The following is a 24,138-nucleotide window of genomic DNA, read 5'->3' as shown; positions in this document are numbered from 1 at the left end:
AAGGAAAAGTCTGGATATAGGTGTGATAGGGTACTCCACTCTGTACGTATAAATACCAGACGTTCGGCACTATATTTATCGATCTTGTTGGGTCTTCAAAACTATGCTGTTTCGATCTATTTCAGTACCGTATTGTCTTATCATATGAATATAAGTATCATCGATCAATTGGTACTTTCAATCAATATACCGATAATACTTCAGGATCGCGTGTAATTACATAGGGAAACCTATAGGACTTTGTGGCGCTGGCAGAAAAGAGGAAGACAGTCTACATCTAGAATCGAATAGGCAGTTCAGTGACCACAACAGGGCCTACAGTACTAATGCCGTTACAACAAGGCATGTGTCATGCTACTAATATATTACCAGAGGGCTAGTAATAAAGTACTCGTGCTACCTCTACTCGACGATTTTCAGTCTTTGAGATCAGACTAGGCCTAGAACACTTACTTCTTACTCGCTACTTTTTTTTACATGGTTCTGCCTAAGTACCAGCAGTGGCTGCATTGACTATCTCTGCATGCACTGCACAATCCATCCACTCACTAACTACATTGCCTTTCGTAGAACGACGTCTTTACTTCTCAACAAATATATTCATGAATGATTAAAAACGAATCCTTTATAGCGGTCAGATGTAAATTCTCTTCTGATTCTTGTCACCGCGCACGAAGGTAAAACTTTCCTGTTGTCTCTGCCACACCATCCCCATATCCATCGCACAAAATTACGGTAGGATGTATGCCTCAATTTCCTGCAATTGAGAATTGATATACATAGTTGCTGAGCTGAATATGTACCTACACGTACTCGTGTAGTGTGTATCTGCTTGTCGACTGCCTTCCATATTGCTGCCTATGCCCATAATATGCTGTTTCAATACCCATCTATCCAAACAGACCGTAGAAAATCCAGGGTGCTGCGTGATACACTTAATGATAGGATAGTCCAAACGGTCACGTACGTAGCTGAGCTCCTTACAGCACACTGATTCTCTGCCAGTTGGCATAAAATGGCACAGCGAGCACTGGCACCTTAGATAAAATATAGAATTGAACACATGCTGGACAAGTGACGAGAGGGTTCGCTAAAATCACCGTTCGGTGTTGCCTTGTCTTGTGCTATTGCTGTCAGGTACTGGGGTTGGATTGATGGTGCTGACCTCTCCATCCGAAACCATGGGCTTTAACTCGGTAGGATCAAGAACGTCTAAAATCACAAGTAGATTAATTAAAAGGCGTTGGCTATATATTTCTTTGATATCACATATAATTGATGCCCTCGTCCGAAAATTCCTCCGAATAGCTTCCGCTTCTAGATGTGTCACTGGTATCATAGTATCACGCGCGTCCACGTCGTCCAAATATCATATGATCGACCGAAAAGATCATCGCTCTATCAAATATGCCGGACCTGATGTGTGGAACAGTATCCCGCCGGCCATCCGACAGTCGACGAGCATGCCCACATTCAAGTCGAAATACAAGCAATTACTACTAAATAAATACAGTCCATCCTCAAGATTACCGGACCACGACTGACCTATCGATCTCGCTTCCCATGACATGCCGCCCTATTTATTGTCGCTTTCTTTTTTCTATACTATCTTCTTTACTTTCATTCAGTGTGCATGCCTCCTCTTTACATCGCCTAGGCCAAGGTGGGTGTCAGATTCCATAGACTGCTCCTTGTCGCTTCGACATCTTCCTGTCTTTTCATTGTATCGCATTTTTTGTGGTGTATTGAACTGATAAAATTGCTAATAAACCAATGATGATGATGATGATAGTGTTCGAAACACTATGCTGATATCTCTTTCCATTATTATTTAGTGTTGCTAACTAACTAGCGTTGGGTTGCCTTGGCGACTTTGCACACAATCTGACGTCATAGAACGTATCGCTGACTCGCAGCTCGTTTTTTGTAAGGTCGGGATTCTCGACGTTCAACTTAAAAATTCTCCGTCATGCTGCGTTTTTCGGCAGTCGTTTTGAACTATAAATGCTCAGCATGAAGAACTCTTCAATATAAGATAAAGTTGTATTTGACGATATAGATGACCTTTAATATTCCGGAATAGGAAAGGATACATGTCGATCAACGTACAAGTTATATGCGACAGTGATCGTAAGATCTTGAACATAGTTGCAAGGTGACCCGGTTCCACTCACGACTCGCGCATATTCAATGTCAGTGCAATCAAGGATGATTTCGAGGAAGGCGTGATTGACGGGATCCTTCTCGGTGACAACGGCTATGCCTACCTTCCATATTTAATGACGCCATTAATGAATCCAACACAGGAAAAGCGATATAATAAGAAGCACACATCTCCACGAGATCTAATGAGCGTTGAGGAGTAGCACATCATTCTGCAGTCGTATCTAAGATAAAAGCAATTTGAATTACATACCTCTTTGAAATGGCACAGTTTGTATGATCTACACGGCGCTATATTTAGAAGACTGGGCGTTAGCCATTACCAGGATAAACATTTTAGTGGAAGAATTAAAATTGGTAGGGACCAAATACATTCTGTGGACCCAGTTCTACCCTTACAAATCAAGGAAATTCTGGTAATGTGTGCTCGCCTTTAGCGAAGCGCCTATAGAAAGTACAACAGCGCCACGCGTCTCTGGAGTCCTACGCAACTAGCGGGCTAAGGCAATCGATATCTAATAATGTGACATATCCAATGTAGACTATTTCGACGTAGCCTAAATATCTCCATCAGTTGAAGGATAATGCAGGAAAATTGGTAGGGCCCTAATAAATTCTGTGGACCCAGTTCTACCCTTAAAAGTCAAGGAAAGGCTGATAAGGCGTGCTCGCTTGTACCCAGGGATATCCCTGTTTAGATATCCCTGGCTTGTACCGAAGCAAATAGAAAAAGTATCAACAGCGCAGCGTTTCTCTGCGACGCGTTTGCACATAGCTATTGCCGCGACGTCAGCTGATCCCACTCTCGCCGCTCGGCCGCATCCTTGCTCTTGAGTTACTCTCTCGTTTCGCCAGACAACATTGTTGCGTCACACTGCCAATCTACTCAACAATGAATAATTTGGGGCTGATTGTGGGGGTTCCAGGGCCATGAGTGGAATAAAATTTATATTTTCGTAATCAGTGCGAAGTCAGCTTTCGATTGATACCCGATTCATCAAATTTATTGCTCGGCAAGCCGGTCAAAAATAACCGTCAAATTGCCTGTAGCCAAATGGAAATTGTGACGTGATACAATTTCATTGAACCGTGAGATTTGCTTGTGTCGACACCATATAGGACACTATGCTCAGAGGGTCAACATCGCCTCTATTGTCCCTCCTCCGGTTTTACGCTGCTCTTTTTTAAGCTTCGCCGCATCAGCCTTGCAGCGATCTTTCATGTTCTGCCATCTTTTTTGAGGCATTTCACTGATCGCTCGCAGCTAATGGCGGCAGCATTAAATTCCACTGATAACAGCTCCCACGCCCGCTCCTCGGCAGCCACACAAACTTTATCAATTTTTTTTCAATTTTTTTTTGTTCTCCAGTAAGAGGCTTTGCCTTACTAGCTCTGGTAACAGAGTTTTTCTTTTATCTAGAAAATTCGGCTCTCGTCGCACGATTGTATCAGAAGCCATATTTCTGTATCTGTAAAATAACATCATTAACCTCTATCTATATACCTTGACGCGAGAAAGTTCAAAATGTTGTATCCACATACGTACCATACCCACAACCAACTCTCTTCCACTCAACGAAACGCTATGCTACGTACCGTACACCCACAACCAACTCTTCCACTGAACGAAACGCTATTCTAACTCCACAGCATTCAGCAGATTTGCCTACTGTCCTATTTCGGATAACCGCGGCGGGTGTTGCCAAGGTTACTTCCTGCGGTTGGCTGCTCAACCGTGAAAATTGACACTTAAGTCTGGTGGTGCCTTAAGTTTTGAGTGCCGATTCTGACGTATTTGAGTGTGTGAGTATACACTTTTTGACGCGAGTCGAGTATGGAATTCGTTGCTGAGTAGAAGAATTGGCCTCGGACCCTAAATAAAGTTCACAAATACGCTACAGCAAATATTCTTAGGGTGGAGCCCAATTCTTCTTAACTAAGTACTGCTTAAATGCGAATCTCCACTCAACTAAAAATACATTGGTACTCTGCGTTGAGTGCGCGCCAATTCTCTCTGCTCAGTTAAGTATCGATTTCCAGACGTCGTTTTCCGAGATAGCGTTGCCAGATTTTTTTTCGCCCTCGACCGGACACGCGTGAACGATTTTGTCATGACAACACGACGCTGTCGTCCCTATTTCGTCACTGACCTACAAACTAGACGCAGTTCTCACTCATTTATCTAAATGCAATGAATACCCTCAGCTAATCCACACTCTTTGAAGATAACCCAATAGAAATATATAAATGCTTGAAGATACCCGGAACGTTCCTATGCCCCACAGAAGTATATTTGCAAGACGCTACAAACCCATTCGAAATTCATGAAGATAAGTTTCACCATAGCCTTTATAAAGTCTATGGTTTCACAGCAGGCGAACACGTAAGTGCAGGCCTGAAAGAGCAAAAGAATGCATCTATATCGTGAAAACAAATTGAAAAATTAACATATTTCAGGATTTCTTTCCATTTATCTTTGAACCATTCACTTTGCCCTTCTACTATTCAACTTCCCGAATACCGAGACCCACCCGACATTTTCTCTCTTAAATATTCAGTATTTCTCGTTTCCAGTAGCTTATTGCTGCTATCGTCCAAATTGGCTTGAAGGTATAGTGACTCCATCCCAAAACTGATATTACCATGCAGGAACTCTATCAGCTGATCGAGGTTCATGCTAGGGTCTGTTCAAGATGCTTCGTCTATTTAATTGTGGGAAGACCATGAGTAATATTAATAATAATCGTTAAGTTGTATTTTTCATCTGAAAAAGTCACACACAATGTAGAATGCGATGTAGTGAACAGATATGAGGATATCGAACGACACGCAGTTGCGATCTTTTTTTATATACCGACATCCACCTCGGCCTAGAGTGCCCGATGTCACAGTTCTTTTCGATGTTTATCATTTTGAAGCCGCGGCCCTTTTTAGTTCTTTCCATTCCTTGTGAGTGCTTTCTTTCGTCGGGTATTTTTCTGGGCTTTTTTGTCGCCGTAAGAATGGCGACGGCGGGGGATGCTAGCGCATTGAGACTGCAGAAGTTACCATTCCGGTATACTGAGATGCCGTACGACAAGAAGTCAAAAGGGTACAGAAGATAATTACAAACACAATTATAAATACAACATCCGTCCAAGCGCCACTGATGTCATTCTCTTAGCAGAACCTCACATCACGAAATAGTGTGCCTACGACAATACCGCTACTCCGGTATTTGGCGGATGTTGCCTGCAGTTGGCTGCTCGACCGTGAAAATTGACACTTAAGTCTGGTGGTGCGCTGACTTATATTTGAGTGCCGATCCGGACGCATTTGAGCGTGAGTATACTTTTTGGCGTGAGTTGAGTAATGAAATCGTTGCCGAGTAGAGAATCGCCACTCAGCAGAGAAATTGGGCTCCACCCTTAGAGTCTAAATTATAATATGCTTGGCTGGTACTGGTACTTTGGACATATCGCCATTCGCCGATATAATATATCTACAGGTGCTAAAAGTCACTTATAATATTTATAACTGACTTAAAATCAATTATACAGCCTTGGGAATACCAAAACCAAATAAAATCTCAGAGCGAGCGTTTCCGTTCCCAGTACTTGTCGCCCACAACTGCCTGAAGTATTATAGACTCCCAACCTAACCTGTTCGTATAATCCTTTCTACCAATAGTTGAAGCTGTGACTGGTATGTGCGAGCCATCAATGCAGCCAAATACCTAAGTTGATGTATTTGTGTAACGACCAGGTAAGTATAGTTAACACTTAAAGTAAATATTGGTGTAACGTGTTGAAAATGCTGAGTCTCAAATATTCGTCGACTTATATCTTCTGCTTCTTCAGTTGATGGCATACAAATGAATTTTGATGCTTTTGCTTGAGCTGCTTAGCAAAATCTGCAATCAACATAGTAAGGTGCCAGTACTGCTCTAGTAACACCAGGCAGGTAGGCCTATTGAAATAGTCGATTTAAACCTTTTCACGAAGTTGTGAACGGAGCTGTCACTTACGCCAAATAAATGACCAACTGTTCTGTATTCTGCTGTAGAACCTAGCTTAAATATAGCTATTGCAATTCTTTTGGACGTGTCGACTGGCTTCCGTACAGAATCTTCATCTGTGAAAACAAAAAGCGACTACGCACTCGACCAAGTTAAATGACCCTGAATAGGCTATATACATGGCTTCATATCGTCATAAAATTCCTCCACGACTGATTCAAATGTCACTCGTCTCATTCGGAAGTTGTTCATCCAATCGTCGTTGTTGTTTTCATACATGAGCCGCCTCCAAAATTCATCGTACCTTAACAGACAGTTACGTTTGAAGTGCAATAATTATTTCGTTATTATAAATTATGATGCATTAGCCTGATGGATCTATGGTAAACTGACCTAGATTTCATCCATAATTGTCTGGGAAGACGACTGTCTCGCTCTCGATTCTCTCGCTGTAGTAATGGACAGATCGCTGGGTACTGCTGCCTTCGTTTTGATCTACTGCTGAACCAATTCGTAATAGATGATTTAAACAATCTCCTCAATAAGTCCTGATCTAGATCCATCTAAAAATAACTCCGTCATTTAATATTATGGATCATTTCTTTTACTAGAATTAGAGATATTTATGGCAAACAGCAGTCGCTGCAGTTATTTTTCCTGTATCCCATCTTCTGATTAAGCAATATATGAACAGTGTGCACTGTTCAGGGTGAACAAATTTGGCGTCTCGTTACCACGGAACGTGTGCAATTGCGTGAAATGTGGAGAAGTGTCGGGTCATTCTTGTGACCTGCAAAACGACGACGCTGTCGGGTAAGCTGTCACCATTTGGGGAATACCCGTACGTAATAATGGCAGTCGGGCACGACATGTAGATAGCTCTACAGTGGGTAAATTTCGCGAGACAATCTGCCCGACAGATTTCCCGACAAATATCCGTCGTCTGTGACGCACGAGTACGTCACCTCACACGTCGGGTAATTTATCGAGACATCTAGCGACATGTAGATAGGCCTAATGAGACGTTTTGGGAGAATAAATTGTTGTCAGTGGCTATTTGTCCGGCACTGTGTGACGTAAGCCCATTACTACTACTACTATGGATATCTGAAATGTGCATTGTTCAGAACAATCGAGTAGCCGCGAAATAATGACCATAACAATGACCCGTTGCGGCTCTTCGATTGTTCGGACAATGCCGATATTTATGACTTGTAGCGCGGATTCCAAGTGGATCATTGCCTGATTATATTTAAATTCACAATTTCGAAATCGTAGCGACAGTAGCTTTCGATCAAGACCAGATTCAGTAAATTCTGCGCTCTGTAAGATAAATTTTGGATTGCCAGAAATCATAGTCGCTTGCTTACGCAAAACAATTCCGAAACACAGCTTCAGTGAAGCTGCCAAATCGGTCGTTGCCATTCCATGTTTACATTCTGTATAACTTTTACAATCGGAATTTCACGAACGGACTTTCACTACGCATAGTCATGTGTGACGGATCTAAACAGAGAACAATAAGTCGTCAATCCATCCTACGATCTCTATAATGTGACTAAAAAACTGAGCTCCTGTATTCCCATTGTTAGGTAGCGCCTGAAATAATCTAACGGTTTTGAACAACCGAAAAATTACTTATAAATATGATATTAAGAAACAACAAATATAATAAACCTGATTGATTGATTGAACAAATTCACCCCCATCATGGTGCCAGAACAGAGTCTTCAACTTCAAATTGCCAATTAAACTGCCTTTTTTCGTAAAACACCCGATATTCTCAATGGTCAATCGTTAGCCGTTCACATTGCATATTATATTGCATAAATGAGTCTACCTGACTCGAAGACTCGACTTATATCTCCATTTCTGCCTTCTGAAGTTTTCTTATGGTTCTGCAAACCTTTTGGAAGGAAATTGGTCTTCTCACTAGCGCACTGGTTCCCAACCTTTTTCGTCTCGTGGCCCCCTTGGCCGATATTTGAGCTAAAATTCCCCCCTATGAAAAAGTCGCCTATGACTAAAAATAGGTGTTTTTCAACGCCCGGCCACTTGTTGACTGAGAAAATATTGGCCAAACATATTCAGATATCTCCGATTCGTATCGAATGCGGACCGTACTACACTTTGGAAAAGTACAGTTGAATTTGACCTGATTTTTACCAGTCGGGTAGCCGGTGACGGAAGTCCGGTTTCTATGGCCCGTTGTTGCATCGTAGTATTTGGTTTGTTTTTCACGTTAGCTCATATGTTTGCTTGAACAGTTAAACAATTTCACCAGCGGCCTTGTGCTGAATTCGGTTTGGCTTTTTCCTGCTTAGTAGCAAATTGGTCGAGAGGCTGTCGCTGGCCAAAAGAGAACGTCTCGCGAGCCTCACTTTATCAGGGGTTGTAATATCTACGGAAGGCATTTAAACATACAACTAGCTTAAAATCCGCCAAAAAAACGTACCATTGTAAAGAACTAATTTCTACTTAACAGTTCTATACCATAAAATTCTGTAAACCTTGTGAACCCAGTATATCTTCCGATACAACGCTAAAGCCAGATTCCCCCCTAAAAATTTCAAATATCCTTCAAGGGGGGAATTCCCCCCGGTTGGGAACCACTGCACTAGGGGTTTGCGATGTGTACTTTTGAATACACTAGTGCATTTATCGGGAGATTTTTAGTTGGCAGCGCTCCGATCCTAAGCATTTCTTGAACTTGTTGGTTATTATGTCACTTTGGCTGAAATGTTGCTCGCAGAATGCAATCCTACATGGTGTAAAACAACTACTGAACAACAGCTCTCTTCTGGTAACCATTATAGCTTATTCACATTACTCTACGGAGCTTGTCTGCAACGATCTTCTTTTTCTCATCCCCAAGCGAGTACACAGTTTTATGGAGCATTTCTCTGTGGTCTTCCTCATTGACTGCAAATTAAGGACGAAACACAGTAAAAAACTATTCGATTTCCAGATGGTTTTCGAAAGTTCCAATCAGCAACACAATTCGATGGAGCCATGCTTATATATAGCAACTTTCAATTAAATAATTAAATAAAAGGGCAAAAGAAAACAGGAGGGCAAAAGAAAACAGGAAACAAGATAATCCGTTTTGGGCCCTTGTTATGCGCCTCCAGCGTGGGCGGTCGTGGGCGTCTTCGAGCGAAAGCTCGCGTTGCGCTAGCTCGGTCTCTATTGTCGAGCGCCATGTGGTTCTATTCCAGCCACCTCTGCGCCATGGCTCCGACGGAATGTGGTTGATGATGGCGGCGGCTGGTTGATCGTCTTGATGCCGCACTAGATGACCGATTAGGCGGAAGCGTCGTTCAGCAGCCAGCAAACGGCATGGGACCGTTTTTGTAAGTTTGCGCAGAGCATTGGTGGACATGTGCTCCGGGTGGTGGATGCCGAGTGCGTAGCGGAGGAGTGCATCGTAGTTGGCGTTGAGTGTCTTACCCAGCTTTTATGTCAGCGTGAGTGCTTCTATTTCGTAGAGAAGAACCTGCTCGACAGTGGCACGGAAAATGCGGGTCTTGAGCTGGGATGAGGCACTCGAGTGGAAGAGGCAATGTAGCCGTCTTGCCGCGCCCCAGGCCTTTGCTCGCCTCGCCTTCAGTGCTTTTCCAGAGTCCGCGACGTCAATAGCGAGGTATATAAAACTCTTGACATTCTTGAGCCTGACTTCTTCCAGTTGAATTGGTGTGGCGTTCTCCGACAGAGCTGGTATGGCCAGAACCTCAGTCTTCTTGGCATTGATCTGGAGGCCAATAAGAGCGGCGGTGGCCCTCTAGTTGATTGATGAGGCGCTGTGCCGATGCGGTGTTAGGGGCAAGTAAGGCGAGGTCATCCGCGTAGGCAAGAATACCTACGTGGATAGCCTGGCGAGTCGTACGCGTTCCTTGCCGTGGCCGCCATTCAAAGAAGTCCGGGAAGGCCGTTCGTAGCACGAAGTCAAGAATTATCACGAACAAAAATGGTGCCAAGGTGTCACCTTGAAGCACGCCACCCGAAGTGGTAAAATCTCCGCTTGGACCGTCATATGTTCGGACTCGCGCTCGTGTGTCAATGTAGAGAGCCATAATGGCGTTCCTTATCACCTCAGGAATTCCATAGAACCTGAGGATCTTCGCCATGGCTGGCGCGTGACCGAGTCGAAGGCTTTTGCAAAGTCAACAAAGACAGCCACAACATTCTTTTTGTGTGAGCGACAGGTGTCAATGATTGTGCGCAGTGCCAGGATATGCTCTGTTGTACGGCGGGATGGTCGAAATCCATTCTGGACATTCAGGAGCTTGGTAGATACTTGCTCACGTATGCGAAGGAGCAGTACTCGGTCGAACAGCTTGGCCGCGGTCTGCATGAGGGAGATGCCTCTGTAATTCGCTGGGTCACTCGCTGCGCCTTCTTGTATATAGGCACGATTTCGCTCTCGAGCCACTCGGGCGGCACCGGGCCGCCTTCGAGGACACCGTTCATGACGTCGAGGAGCAAAGGTGCAACACCCGAGGTGTACGCAGCCGTTGGGATGCCGTCCGTACCGGTGGCTTTGAATTGTGGTACGTCACGCCATGCTTGGAAAAACTAATCTTTGAAATACAAAATGATAAGAATGTTTACTTTGAAGAGCAAAGTCAGGACGATTTGAATTGAATGATAAAATCGAGTAATCAAGCAGCATTGGCGCAATGCGGGCGATATCTAAGTCTCATATCATTAGACAGCTGCCACTAAGATATTATAGTTTTTCGTTTGGATTTAGCTGAGTATGATCGGACTGGTCATCGTGATTAGACGACACCAATTCCGCGTGAATACTGCTCGCAAATCGTTCAACCGCGTCATTTTGAAACTTTCAAAAGACCGCAATATGGCATATGAGGTGACCAATATTCTCTGGGACTACACATCTTGTGATGGTGATACAGAGTATACTACGTATTGCAGTTATTGCGGTCATTCAATAATTTCTATAACAATGGAACCTCCGTTATTTCTATAACAATGGAACCTCCGTAGACTCGTAATTTCTATAACAATGAAACCTCCGTAGACAATTTCTATAACAATGAAACCTCCGTAGACTCGTAATTTCTATAACAATGAAACCTCCGTAGACAATTTCTATAACAATGAAACCTCCGTAGACTAACTTGCGAATCAAGTGGTTACGCACAAAATGCAAACATTGTCGGGGCTTCAAGGGGGCCTTGGAGAGCTCGCGCAGGTGCCCGACATCCCACACGCCCACATTCAGCCCCAAGTAGCGGAAAACTTCGTCCGCACCCGACGAAGGGACCAGCTCTCCAGAAATCCGAAACGCGCCGACCGCATCTACGCAACTCCATCTACGGCGTCCATCCTTGCGGATGGACAGAGATCTGCACTTACCCGCTTTCGCTTCAAGCGCGGTCGGGGCAAGGGCACCAGATAATTGCTTCAACTGAGACCGTATGCCCATCACGGACTTAGCCGATAGCGCGACATCATCCGCAAACCCCATGGCGCTCACCAAGTGACCCTCGACAGTTGGACCAAAAGGTTTAAGACAATAGGCTACTACACACGGCCTCATGAATCACCGAGTTGAACAAAATCGGCGAGAGGGGTCGTCTTGACGGACACCACGTGTGACCATCATGCGCTCACGATACAGATCGGTCGCTGCCACCTTGTAGACCCTACTCGTGTACTCCACAAGAGGTTTATGCGTACCTATCCGTTGAGCCGCTCGCAGGATGCTGTCGTGCATTATCGAATCGAACGCTTTGTTAAGGTCTAGAAACAGCCTGGCCTTGGCCTGTGCGATCAACGTGTCCAGCAACATCAAATTTTCCGCGCAACCCTATGAACGCTTTGTTAATGTCTAGAAACAGCCTGGCCTTGGCCTGTGCGATCAACGTGTCCAGCAACATCAAATTTTCCGCGCAACCCATGTAAGGAGGAAGGCCATCAGCTTGGGATTGAGTTTAAAGCTCCCGCTGAAACGAGAGGCCAGTAACTTGTGAAACGCCCGGACCAACACCGCCCCAATGGCGATCGCTCGGTATTCACCGGGTTCACTTGGGCTATTGACCTTTGGGACCAACACTGTCCGGGCTGAGCGAAGCGACTTTGACAGTTCGCGGCTTAAGCTCCAAAGGTTAAATAGCTTGACAAGGCAATCGACGGTCATCATCTTGACGCAGTCGAGTGTCATCCCATCCGGACCTGCTACCGAAAGGCGAGAGGATCGCAAAGCATCAATGGTCATGGTCACCTCCTCTGTTGTCACCGCAGATAACAGCCCCCAGTCAGTCTGTCTGTTATCTGTTCCAGCCGTGAAACTCATGATCTTGCCCCAGAAGTTGATCATTTCTGAACTGGACGGTTACCCTGAGGCCCCCGTACTCTGCCAACCCAGGATCAGCACCGCACGCGACTTCCTCGATTTCGCGTACAACCGTTGTACGACCGCATACTTATCCCTACGGAGGGATTCGTCAGATCGGCTGCCCTTGCTAGGTATGTGCCTCCTCGATCTCCAGGAGTTCGATGGCGAACTGATCCCGAATAGGTCCAGTAAACTCACTGCGTGCGCCTCCAATGGGGCTGCCAAGTTCGCCCCCGAGGTTCGTTCAGCAACCGAGTAATCTAAGACCCCTTCTCCACCAACGCTCTCAGGTTCCGTAGGATCCCAAGGCTCCAGTTTCGACAGGAGCACAAGTAGTTGTTCATCCCAATCATCACGAGCTTCGGCCGGCCTCAAGCGGACCCGGGGAGTCCAGTTCATTAGCCGCACTGTACTCCTCTGAGCTTGCGGGCCCTTGCTGAAGGGGTTATTGGGGTTGCAGTTCCTTGTTCGCACTGCTCCCGGCAAAGCTGGGTCATCTCGTGGACAATCTACCAAGCCAGTGGCCGCCTCAGCTTCCAATCTTCGTACCAGCTCTGTGTACTTCTTCGCTGTGAATTCAATACGAGTGAATAATTATAACGGTATGGAATTCTTACTCACAGCATGACAATATGTCTCCACGATTCTTAAAACATCACAGCTAGCACTTTGACAAGTCTGGTAATACAATGGATGTTTTGGCAGTTTCAAATTCCTTAGTCATGTCAACCTCGCCGCGTCTGATGGCATAATTGTGCAAGCTGGCAGTCGCAACCGTGATCGGCAAGGTATTATCAACCCCGGTACATAGGCAAAGATATCTCTGTTTTCAAACAATATTCTTTAATTTTTTATCCTGGTGGCATAATGGATTTATTATATACCTGTTTTCAGCTGGTGATAAGTAGTTTAAAATTGGTCTCCTCAAATATGGAACACAAAGTTCTCCGAGTAGTATGCCATTATCGTTTCCAATCAAGAATGAAACGGCGCCGTTTTACAGAACTCGGCTGTCGCGATTAGAGCCAGACCATCTGGCAACTGTGCGTAAATTATATATCTGCAGTGCACGCAAGTTGTACTTTTATAGAAAAGAATCGCTTTTCGGTTGCGGCACAATTGAAATCCCGACGAATAAGAGTTGGTCATTGATACAACCTTGCATTATTGCCGATTGCGATCAAAAATAGTGGTTGGACCCTTGGATCTAATTGAGGCTCTTTCCACAAATGATCAAATGTGACGTGTCCGAACCCCGATACCCAAAATTATCTTCATTCAACTGGGAATTTCCATTGCGCGCACAGTGGATTACAAAAGCATTATTAATGATGTATGTTAGCAATCCTGGTCTGAAGTCATTTGTCATGATTTCACTATGATTTTCTCCGATGGGGCAAACGGAGATTTTATATGCATACGGGACATCGACGTTTATTTGAAAGTGATCGCGGTTCTGTAATTTTAGAACCGACAGTCGACAAGGCGTGTTCTTGTATCGAGTTCCTTAGCATTTCCTGCAATTTCTTTTTCTCCGGCGTCAATGATTTAAGTTACGATCCTTGTTCTTTTTCGGCTGCCGTGGGACACAATATCCTCTCTTTTGAGAGTTGCATAATATTCTTCTATTTTAATTCGTTTCTTTGAATTTCGACTCAAGAAATTATGGCTTTTTATTTACTAGCTGTTTTGCTTTACGATATATTAGAAGTTTCTGTTTCATTTGCGGGCCGCAAACCGTATTTCACTTTACCAAATCATCAGCAAATAAATTGCCAGTCACTCTTGTTGCATCATCGTAGTCTTACACGAGTTGTGGTAAATTTGATGTACGCTTGTTGTTTCGACAGTTTCGCTTCAAGTGCAAGTATATTTGCTCAATCGAACCTTGCGTTCTTGTTCCATCGCAAATAAAGCTCAAGCACCCTCCATCTAGTGCAGGGGTCACGAACTCAAAACGAGTCACGGGCCACTTTTCAGACTTAGAAGACGTCGAGGGCCGCAATAATGTAATATCGAAGCAAACAAGCTATACAGTTTAGAAAACATGCTGAGTCTACTGCCTCATCGCTTTCTAACGTGGGGCGATAGGCATATACTTAAGACAGAAGAACCAAAAAATATTGAAGAAATCACAATATAATAAAAAAACATGATCAGCACTTCAAATTTCATTTAATTTAACGTTTTCCAGCGACTAAAGAATCGATGTTAGAGGGCTGATCGAGCGCGAGGGTCTAAGGCTGATTTATTGATCTCCATGGTTGAGAAGCATCGCGAGGATCTTCCGGAAATGCGAAGAAAGCTTCGAAAACTTATGCTCCGGCAAGTACTTGGAAAATTCAGGCAAGGCTACTTGTGAGTACTTTTCCTCCGTTGCCGCGTCACATTGAAGAGCTAACAATACTATTTGATATTCCTCGGTGACTGATCCGACATCAATAGTCGTTGATGTAGCAAAAAGAGCAAGTTCGTTTTCCAGAGTCATAAAATCTTGAATTGAATTCTGTATGCAGCTACATGAGTTTACAAGAATATTGCTTCATATTCCCGAGGACGACTGTTCTCATAACTCAACTTTTAACAAATCAACACATGAAAAACATGTATGAACCAACTATAAATTATAATTTAAGAATACAATCATGCTCATTCGATCAGTCTTCAATAGACTTCTCCAATCATATACGATCTGACCGCACCTCGAGAAAATTCCTTCGCTCGGAACAGAAGTAGCCGTACACATTTTGCATTTGGGACAAATGCGGATACACCAATTCCCGATTTCTTCAAAAAAGCAGTGGGTCACTCACTTGTACGACAAACAATGGTGCCATTCATATAGTGCTGCACTTCTACAATGACTGGTGATTGTGGTATTGTTTCTTTTCTGACATCGTTGAGATCTGTCGGTCAAATTCGCCCCGAAGTACATCGTCAAAATCAACAGAATTCTCGTTATGGTGAGGAGCATCGTTATCGGCAAGTGCAGCCTCACTCCTGCGACGAGTCCCTGATACGCCTGATCGTGTGCATACGTTGAACGAATTCCATTACGTTCAAATCGCACGAGACAGAATAATTGGGTGACTTTCCATGTTCGCGAAACAAGCGTTAAGATTCTTAATCAGCGATCGCACCAACTTCTCCGCCAATTCCGACTTGAGTGTTGAAGTTACACGACCACATGCTGATCTAAGTGCGTTCGCAAGCTCAATGATTTTTGAAATGGTTAATTTTCTCAGCAAAATTATCTTCGTCACATAGTCAAACGGCTGCAAAATGCTGCATAGTTCGGGTAGTGCTTCCCATTCCAAGGACGAAAGATTTTCAATGGGGCTGCGCAAAATCTTGAGTTGCCTCAATGGGCTCCTGAAGAACAGTTGCTCTTTCGAGCATTTGGTAAGTCGAATTCGATCGAGTAATCACATCATTTTCCAGTTTTGAAACCGGTTAACCGTCATTGATTTGAGATTGGAGTGATGCAAATTTCGCCCCCGCCATTGTGCTACCGGGGAAATGATCAAAAGTCGTTTTTATCTTGAGTGTAATTTGATTTTATATAATTTGAATAGCTTTCTGGCCTACCAAATTCAACGTGTCAGCGAGGCTGGGAAGGAGAATGTAGATGCCGTGACACGGCATCTACAATGTTTGAAGCATTCTCTGCAACAATTAAAACTACCACTATACTGCTCTACTCTACTGCTATATTGTAGAACGTTACTGCTATATTGTAAAACGTTTTAGTACTATCAACAATCGAAGTGTTTATTTTTATTTCGAACAATAACGGAAAATAAACACTTCGTGCAGAATTGAGCAAGATAGTTCAAATTGCTTGATGAATGACTCTGTCCCACATATAACCTCCAAATTCAAAAATTTGCCATGCAAGAGTCAACCCCCGTCAACTTGCAAATCTGGTTCAACTACACCAAATCAGCTGTGCACAATTTTTTGATCTGTGCTCAAGTCTTTCACAACACACTGAGGAGTTCTGGAAAGCGAGGATTAGGAATGCTTATGAAAGGAACGACTGGTCATTCAGAAACACAGCCATCTAGTCTCGGGCCAATGGACCGATAAAACCATCCGGACTTTTTATTGAACCATAGTGTCCTATATGGTGTCGACTCAGTGAAATTGTATCACGTCATAATTTCCATTTGGGTACAGGCAATTTTACGGTCATTTTTGACCGGCTTGTCGAGCATTAAATCATTCAATTCTGTGAAAACATGTCGCAGCCGTTGAATCGCCCAGTGCAAAACCTCTGGCTATCTCCTATCCGTTATGAAATATTACTACATCACGTGACTTAATTCGCCCTTGGTATAAAACCAAGTGCATAATGTGTTCTGACTCATATAGAATAAGACTCATGTGTAATACATAACCTACTGTTTAATTTATCCGTAGGCTACAATATATCTGGAAAAGTCCTTCTGTTGAACTGGTTGTCAAGGTCTCCGCTATACTGTCAGTTGAAGAGCTTGGAGGTACAGAACTCCAATCTACAATTGAATTGTATATTCATACTGAAATGAACCCGAGTATTTTAGCCTACTGAAATGAACCCGAGTATTTTAGTCTGACTCGTCAGGGGTCATCGTCAGCAACTGTAGAGAACCGGAAAGAACATTGCATGCATATCAACAATCATATCACAAAATCGGCATTTTCTAAATCGCAGCGACGCATCACAATGATCATAATAATGGCCCTTGCGTGGTTGCGATTGTTCAGAACAATGCCTATTTAAACACTTTGGGGTGTATTTCACTAGGGTTCCATTGCCCTGATTAGATTTTCGTGTATATTTTCGGAATCAGTGCGTCAGTAGCTTTCAAATATGATCAACTTTATTGCATTTAAGCACGCGGGTCGTCAGCTATGGGATTAGCAATTATGTTGCGTTCAGATTGCTGAGTAGTGATTTCCTCCGGACAAGCAAGCGTGACGACGGGTGTTGCGTATCTCTTAGTGCGGAGCGGATCGACAATTTCTCTGGTCCGACTACGAAGCCGGATTCTTAAAATCAGCAATATCCGATCCAAAAAAACGTCGATAATAATTATCGGCGGGTATCCATTTCTATTTCTATTCCACTACATAAACAGTCTATTATGCGATGTGGGTAAAGGTTATATTACAAAAAAGACATGACATTAAGAACTCACAGGTTTTTATTAAAACAAAACATGACAATATTTTTTCAAGATCACAGGTTGGTATTGAATAGTGATTGAAACAAAACAAATAGGAAATTTAAAAAAATCAAAGACCAAACCCAACCCTTAAAAATCAAAGACCAAACCCAACCCTTATCTCAAGTAATTATAGCAAGTTGAACTTGGCAAGCGGTTTATTTCCGTGGCCTGTTCAATGTTACTATTGATTCCAGTGTGAAAGAGGACATGGCTGCCCTTTCATTTGTAACTGTATTGCCACGTGTACTGAATCAGTGGTTCTTACTAGAGGTCGACCGATTATCGAGGCCGATATTTAGAGCTTGCCCGATTATCGGTATCGGTCTATGAAGGCCGATATCGCGGCCGATATTTTATATTTAAAAAAAATTAAAAATATTGGAAATTCAGTGCCCCGTGTTCTCAATCTCAAGAACTTGACGACGCAAAGGATAATATGTGACAGATTTACCATTGTAGGACGAGTTTAATTTGGTGAGCATGCAGAGAAACTTTGCTTCCTGCATTACAATCTACCTTTTCTGAACTGATCTGCAATTCTGTATCATGTTTTGATTTTCGGGTTATCCCAAATTTCAACGAATGTTCACAATTAAGCAATAAGTCTTTTCAATTTCAGTTTTCTCGTTTGTTGTTCAGCTTTCTGTGGCATGAACAAGTGCCATCTTGCCTAATATATAATATTTTTGGCGAAAATGTTCTCTGCTCCTTTCATATTAATATCGGCCTATGATATCGGTTATCGGCCTTGTTAGTGTCAAAATATCGGTATCGGCCTGTAAAAACCAATATCGGTCGACCTCTAGTTCTTACCAGAGATGAGCGGATTTGAAATTTCTGTCCTAATCCAATCCAAATCCTAATCCAATAACTTTTTCATATTCAAGTCCATGTCCAATCCTAATCCGATTCCAACTGGAAATTCAGAAAAAATACTAATTTATGCAATGGAGGGATTCGAAAATTTTCTTCCACAACCAACGATTCACTTGATTTAAGATAACTTAGTAACCATAAGTACATGAATAACTGATCTGAATAAAGTTTGTCGCCATTCGCCACACGACATTTCAATCTCCCAGAAAATAGGTAAATCCAATCCAAATCTTAATCCGTTCTGAAAAAATGTATAATCCAAATCCGACAAAATTCCACAAATCCCGTTTTTTCAAAACCTAATCCTAATCCATGCTCTTCTCTGGTTCTTACTTAACCTTGCCACCGTCATTTCCGTAAACTGTCACATAAAAAGGTTGCTGGTTGATATTGGTTACATTGTATAGTTGAATTTTTGATTGCAAATAGTTCGAGGATTCAATCAGCCTTGAGTAGAAAAATATCGCTTTTTTCGAATTTACCCCAATATTGTGGGAAAATTGTGTGTAGCATTTGAACTAAGCCTTATCCCCATGTAACACATGTCACTGTATGGGAAAAATTGAGTATAGTGACGAGGTTTTAAAAATAAACTAGAAATAAATCTGTTATTATTGCTGGTCCAAGAGAAACTTTTCCTGAACGAACCGCTGAACGAAATAATTCAATGTAATTCAACTCTTCGCATTTAAATCAAATTTTAAACCCCTATACTTCCTGGAGTTGGTGCGCTGACTTTGCCAATATCTTCATTGAAGGAAATATTCTTCATATCAATGTTGTAGAGCTAGCAAAATATACAAACATCATGTTGTTTGTCGACTGTGTTTGTAGCGAATAAAATTAATATTCAGCGTTTCTCCCCCACCCAGCACATTTTTTACTTGGCCCAGACTCTCTGTCGATATTGAATAACAAGCCAGGTTACTTTGATAATCTTCTTTACTCCCCTCAAGTCTATACCTACAAACTGCTTGTAGTTTGGCTTCTTCCCCCTCGTCAACGTGACTGGTCACAACTTCATTGGTTTTTCCACCTCTGCGCTGGAGCTTTGTTACTGTTTCCTCCTCTCGAAGTATGACCAATGGTCATTGGTCATGCTCTTCTCCGATGTCAGTACCTCACCTGTTTTGGCCACAACATGTCTCCGTACCGCATTGTGATGATCTAAAGCAGTTCTGGTTTCTTTTAAAATTGCTGGTGACGCCGATTCTCCTAATTGCCTGTGTCAAATTTTTCACCAGTCTCTTTGACAATTTCGTTCTAAAAACGATGGTGATGCATTAAATTAAGTAGATTGAATTTCCCCGGCTACTTGAAACAGGAGTATGTTTCGCATAATCTTCTGCAAAATGCTGCGTACCGATCATTCGTGCTCATATCACCATGACGTTGTATATGATGAGCATATTCGTGTATAACAGCATGTAAGCAGTATGTGATATCACCCTTGCGCAGTGCCGATTCAATATTTCGACTGAATTTAGGTAAAGGCATGACTTATTCAGAGGTACATTGGAACCACATAGTGATGAAGTCAGTTCTTGGCTAGTAGCAGGTGGCTCTGTCTCCTAAAAACATTCAAGTGAATTCAATTTGCTGTAAGCATCTGATAAGTGCCGAGCATAACCCGCTGATTCAGCCGACCCCGATAGCATTCAAAACGTCACTTATATACTACAGTTCGAGCCCAATAAGATCACACAAAGTATAGTGTCATTCACTGATGACGGATCCCTTCTAAAACGGTTGAATAGCTTTCTTCGCTGATTGGTTCGTCGATGTGGACTGCAGTTGCATCCTGGTACCGTGCAGTCCGTTGAAGACATGATTTACAACTTACTGAAAATGAAAAAGGTAAAATGATATAAAATTATTATATAAAATCCTCGTTGATACTTAAACTCTCAAGAGAGTGGAGCATAAATTTCGGTACTCAGAAATGATCATCCCGTACTATATTTGACTCGAATCATCGAGCTGACTAGTTAGAAAACTGACTAATGAGGGATACAGCACCAGTGTTCACACGTTGACGCATCCTTTCAAAGATTTTTTTGCATAACTATGTGAATATAGTCTTATCAATTTGGTGACAAAGCAGTCCTCTAATATCGTTCTCAACTGAATCCTCACTACTCATAGCGCATACACGGTGTACCACTGACTCATAAAATTGACCACTTATGACAGGGGCGGTCCACCTTTTCGGCCAAGGACAGGGGTGGTCAATCTTTTCGGTCAAAGGGCCACATGAGATTTACGAACCTTTTTTGCGCGGGCCACTTGAATGTTGATGACCTTTTTTAGTCGTCTGATAGGAACGAACCAGATTAGGTAACGGCGGAAACAAAACGCATCAAAATCGATAACAACTATGTCATGAAAAGACAATGTGTGTTCACGTGATAACCGCGTGAAGCGCGAAATCTTTTAAAAGTTGATGTACGAATTCGGTCAATAATGTCAATTGCATATATTGCGGGTCACCTCTGTATAACGCTCGGGTCGTTTGGCAAGGACAGGATTTCTCGGCTATTGGACATATAAATATCGAAGATTGCCGCGAAGATGTGTCAATCATTTTGTGCAAAGGTTTCATTCGCCGACGACCTTTCAGCGTTCGCACAGGCAAATTCGGATGTTGGACGAGATACATTATTCTCTCTATACTTGAGAATACTCTCTATAATTGAGAATATAAACACACTCAATTCTATAAATTGAACGTATTTTTAGTTTTCAGGAAGGGGTACCAATGCTAAACGCAAGCAATCGCCTGGCTATAAATTGCACGAAGTGCTGAGAAAAAAATCGAGTTAAATAAAAATGGCCACGAAATATTTTACTTTATCGTCATATACAAAATCTACGAAAATTGTGGCTGGCCCCTAGTTATGATAATGCGTCGGAACTGATAATTTAGTGATCAACTATGGATAACTAACCTACGGATAGTTACGCAACACCCGTCGTCACGCTTGCTTGCCCGCAGGAAATTACTGCTCAGCAATCTGAACGCAACATAATTGCTAATCCCATAGCTGACGACCCAGTGCTTAAAGTCGAGTTGATCTTATTTGAAAGCTACTGTCGCACTGATTCCGAAAATAAACAAAAATCCAATCAGGGCAATGGAATTCCATTTAAATACTCCTCAAAGTCTGAAAATTGGCATTATTCTAAACAATCGTAGCGACGCAATACAATAACCATAACAATGGCCCTTGCGCGACCAGATTCGCGATCAGATTCGAGTACTCGAATCATTGTGCCCAGCCCTACTTGTTACGTCGCGGTACCCAAGTAGTCGTGTCCAATTCAACCATTTTCGAGAACTATTGTCCCTCAGTAGGAACTACCCCTTGAGGTAGGGTTTATTTTCCGGGGTTATCACCATATTCCTGTATTAATTACCATCATGTGCGGCTTCGAATATCCTCAAGTGAGCTTGTTGATGAAGAATCGATATGTATTTTACTGCGCCTTGATCCAGCTACCTCTGACTCATGGTTGTGGCTTTGTCGTTTCCCAGGTGTGTTTGTCGTTTCCCAAGTGTGTTTTTACGAGGTCAAAGCAAGCCCCGAACTGCTGTTGGCGATTTTAGATGACAAATATGTTGATCATCGTTTTCGCAAGCCTGGTGAAACTCATAGCGCTAGATCAGTGATTCTCAACCGCGGCTCTCCGAGCCGCATGCGGCTCTCGACTGCTCTCCGTGCGGCTCTCACTAACGATGTGAAATCATTGATGCTTCTACGGAAATTCTAATTATTCATGATCATAAATAAATCGCGCCTTCAACACAACAAATGTACGTTTATGTTCACGTTTACTGACGCGAAGGTCATTCCCTGATCACAATAGAATCCTACGTAATACAAGTTGTACGGGTTGTGACGTAACATTACCGATAGTAATTTCGGTAGGCTTTAAATCCGAACCTTTACTGCTTTACTGAAGGCTCTGACCGTCTGACCTAAGCCTAATCAGGTGTCTGTAATGAGACGGGCGAAGTTTATTTCGCTCGAGACGGCGGCTCATATTAGAATACGGGTGACAAGAGACTCGGTCAATAAGACAATCAACGTTTGGGGTAACTGCAGGTACTTTATTTTCTTACTCTTTGCTTTGATCTTGATAGCGTTAGAAAATATCGGAGACTTTGGTTCAATGATAATGTCAGGTTCAGATCAACCTGCAAAGAAATCTCGCACCCTTGTGCAAGAAAATCGGGCCTTTCAAAGTGAATGGGAAGAGGCGTATTTTCAAATTGAGGAAAACGGCAAAGCGAAATGCCTTCTGTGCCCTATAATAATAAACGGTGTAAAATCTTTCAACGTTAAGAGGCATTATAAAACACATGCGGGAAAATACGACGTCTATCAAGGTGAATCAAGGAAACGGAAGTTAGAATGTCTGAAAGCAGAGCGTAGCAAACAAGGAAAAATGTTTTTAAAAAAAAAAGAACCCGAAGAGGTAACAATAACATCATATAAGATCAGTCATCTATTGGCCAGCAATATGAAGCCATATTCTGATGGCGAAATTACGAAGCAGGCTATTGTTTTGTTTACCGAAGACAATTGTTCTCCTGCCATTCAGCAGAAAGCTAAAAAATTGCAGCTTAGCAATGATACAGTAACGCGTCGTGTCGATTGCATATCCCAAGATCTGCATGAGCAACTTATTCACAAGTCGCAAGATTTTTCTTACTACTCGCTTGCTCTTGACAGCACTAACGACATTACCGACATAGAGCAATTAGCTGTATTCATCCGGGGAGTCATGCCAGATTTCAAGATTTGCGAGGAGTTTCTTACTTTGCGATCTATTCATGGCACAACGAAGGGAACCGACATGTTTCGTGAATTTCATGCTACTCTTCAAGAAGCGCATTTAGACCCATCGAAATTATATTCATTGGCGACAGATGGCTGCCCAGCAATGCTCGGCAAAAATCTAGGTCTTCAAGGACTCGTCAACAAATGGCGTGCTGAACAGAATCTTGACGCTGTGACTTGGCAACACTGCATTATACACCAGGAAAGTCTTGTTGCTAAATCATTAAAGATGTCCAATGTGACAGATATAGTAATATCGACCGTAAATTGGATTCGAGCAAACGCACTTAACCATCGAAAATTCAAGGCTTTTCTCACCGATATTGATGCTGACCATGGAGACTTGATCATGTTCACCGCTGTACGATGGCTAAGCCGAGCTGCATGCCTCAAAAGATTTTACGCGCTACTTCCTGAGATTAAAATATTTGTCGAAGGAAAGAAAGACATCCCTCAGTTGGGAAACGAACACTGGGTTGCTGACTTGGCGTTCATGGTGGATATTACCTCACACCTGTCGTCACTAAATCGGAACTTACAAGGAAATAACAAGCTCTGTCACGCCTGGTACGGGACAGTGTCTGGTTTCATTGAGAAATTGTGTCTTTGGAGAAAGCACCTAGAGGAGGGTGTTACGACACATTTTGTAACGCTTTCAAACCACCGACAGAATGGATCATT

General features: G+C 42.8%; 1 protein-coding gene across 1 annotated transcript; it reads right to left on the bottom strand.

The window, feature by feature from the left end:
- Positions 1-176: 176 nt before the first annotated feature.
- LOC145447829 (uncharacterized) lies at positions 177-3,677 on the bottom strand. Its single transcript, XM_080326107.1, has 3 exons — positions 1,101-3,677; positions 814-1,037; positions 177-757 (listed from the first exon to the last, which is right to left on the bottom strand). The coding sequence occupies exons 1-3, from the start codon at positions 1,337-1,339 to the stop codon at positions 750-752; spliced, it is 471 nt and encodes a 156-aa protein (XP_080182233.1). The 5' UTR covers positions 1,340-3,677; the 3' UTR covers positions 177-749.
- Positions 3,678-24,138: the final 20,461 nt, after the last annotated feature.

The sequence above is a fragment of the Botryllus schlosseri genome, chromosome 10 (genome assembly GCF_051294905.1).
Source record: "Botryllus schlosseri isolate E-star chromosome 10, Bs_hap1, whole genome shotgun sequence".
In the NCBI taxonomy this organism is placed as follows: Eukaryota; Metazoa; Chordata; class Ascidiacea; order Stolidobranchia; family Styelidae; genus Botryllus; species Botryllus schlosseri.
The sequence above is the reverse complement of the archived record's forward strand: the minus strand, read 5'-3'. Positions and strand labels throughout refer to the sequence as shown.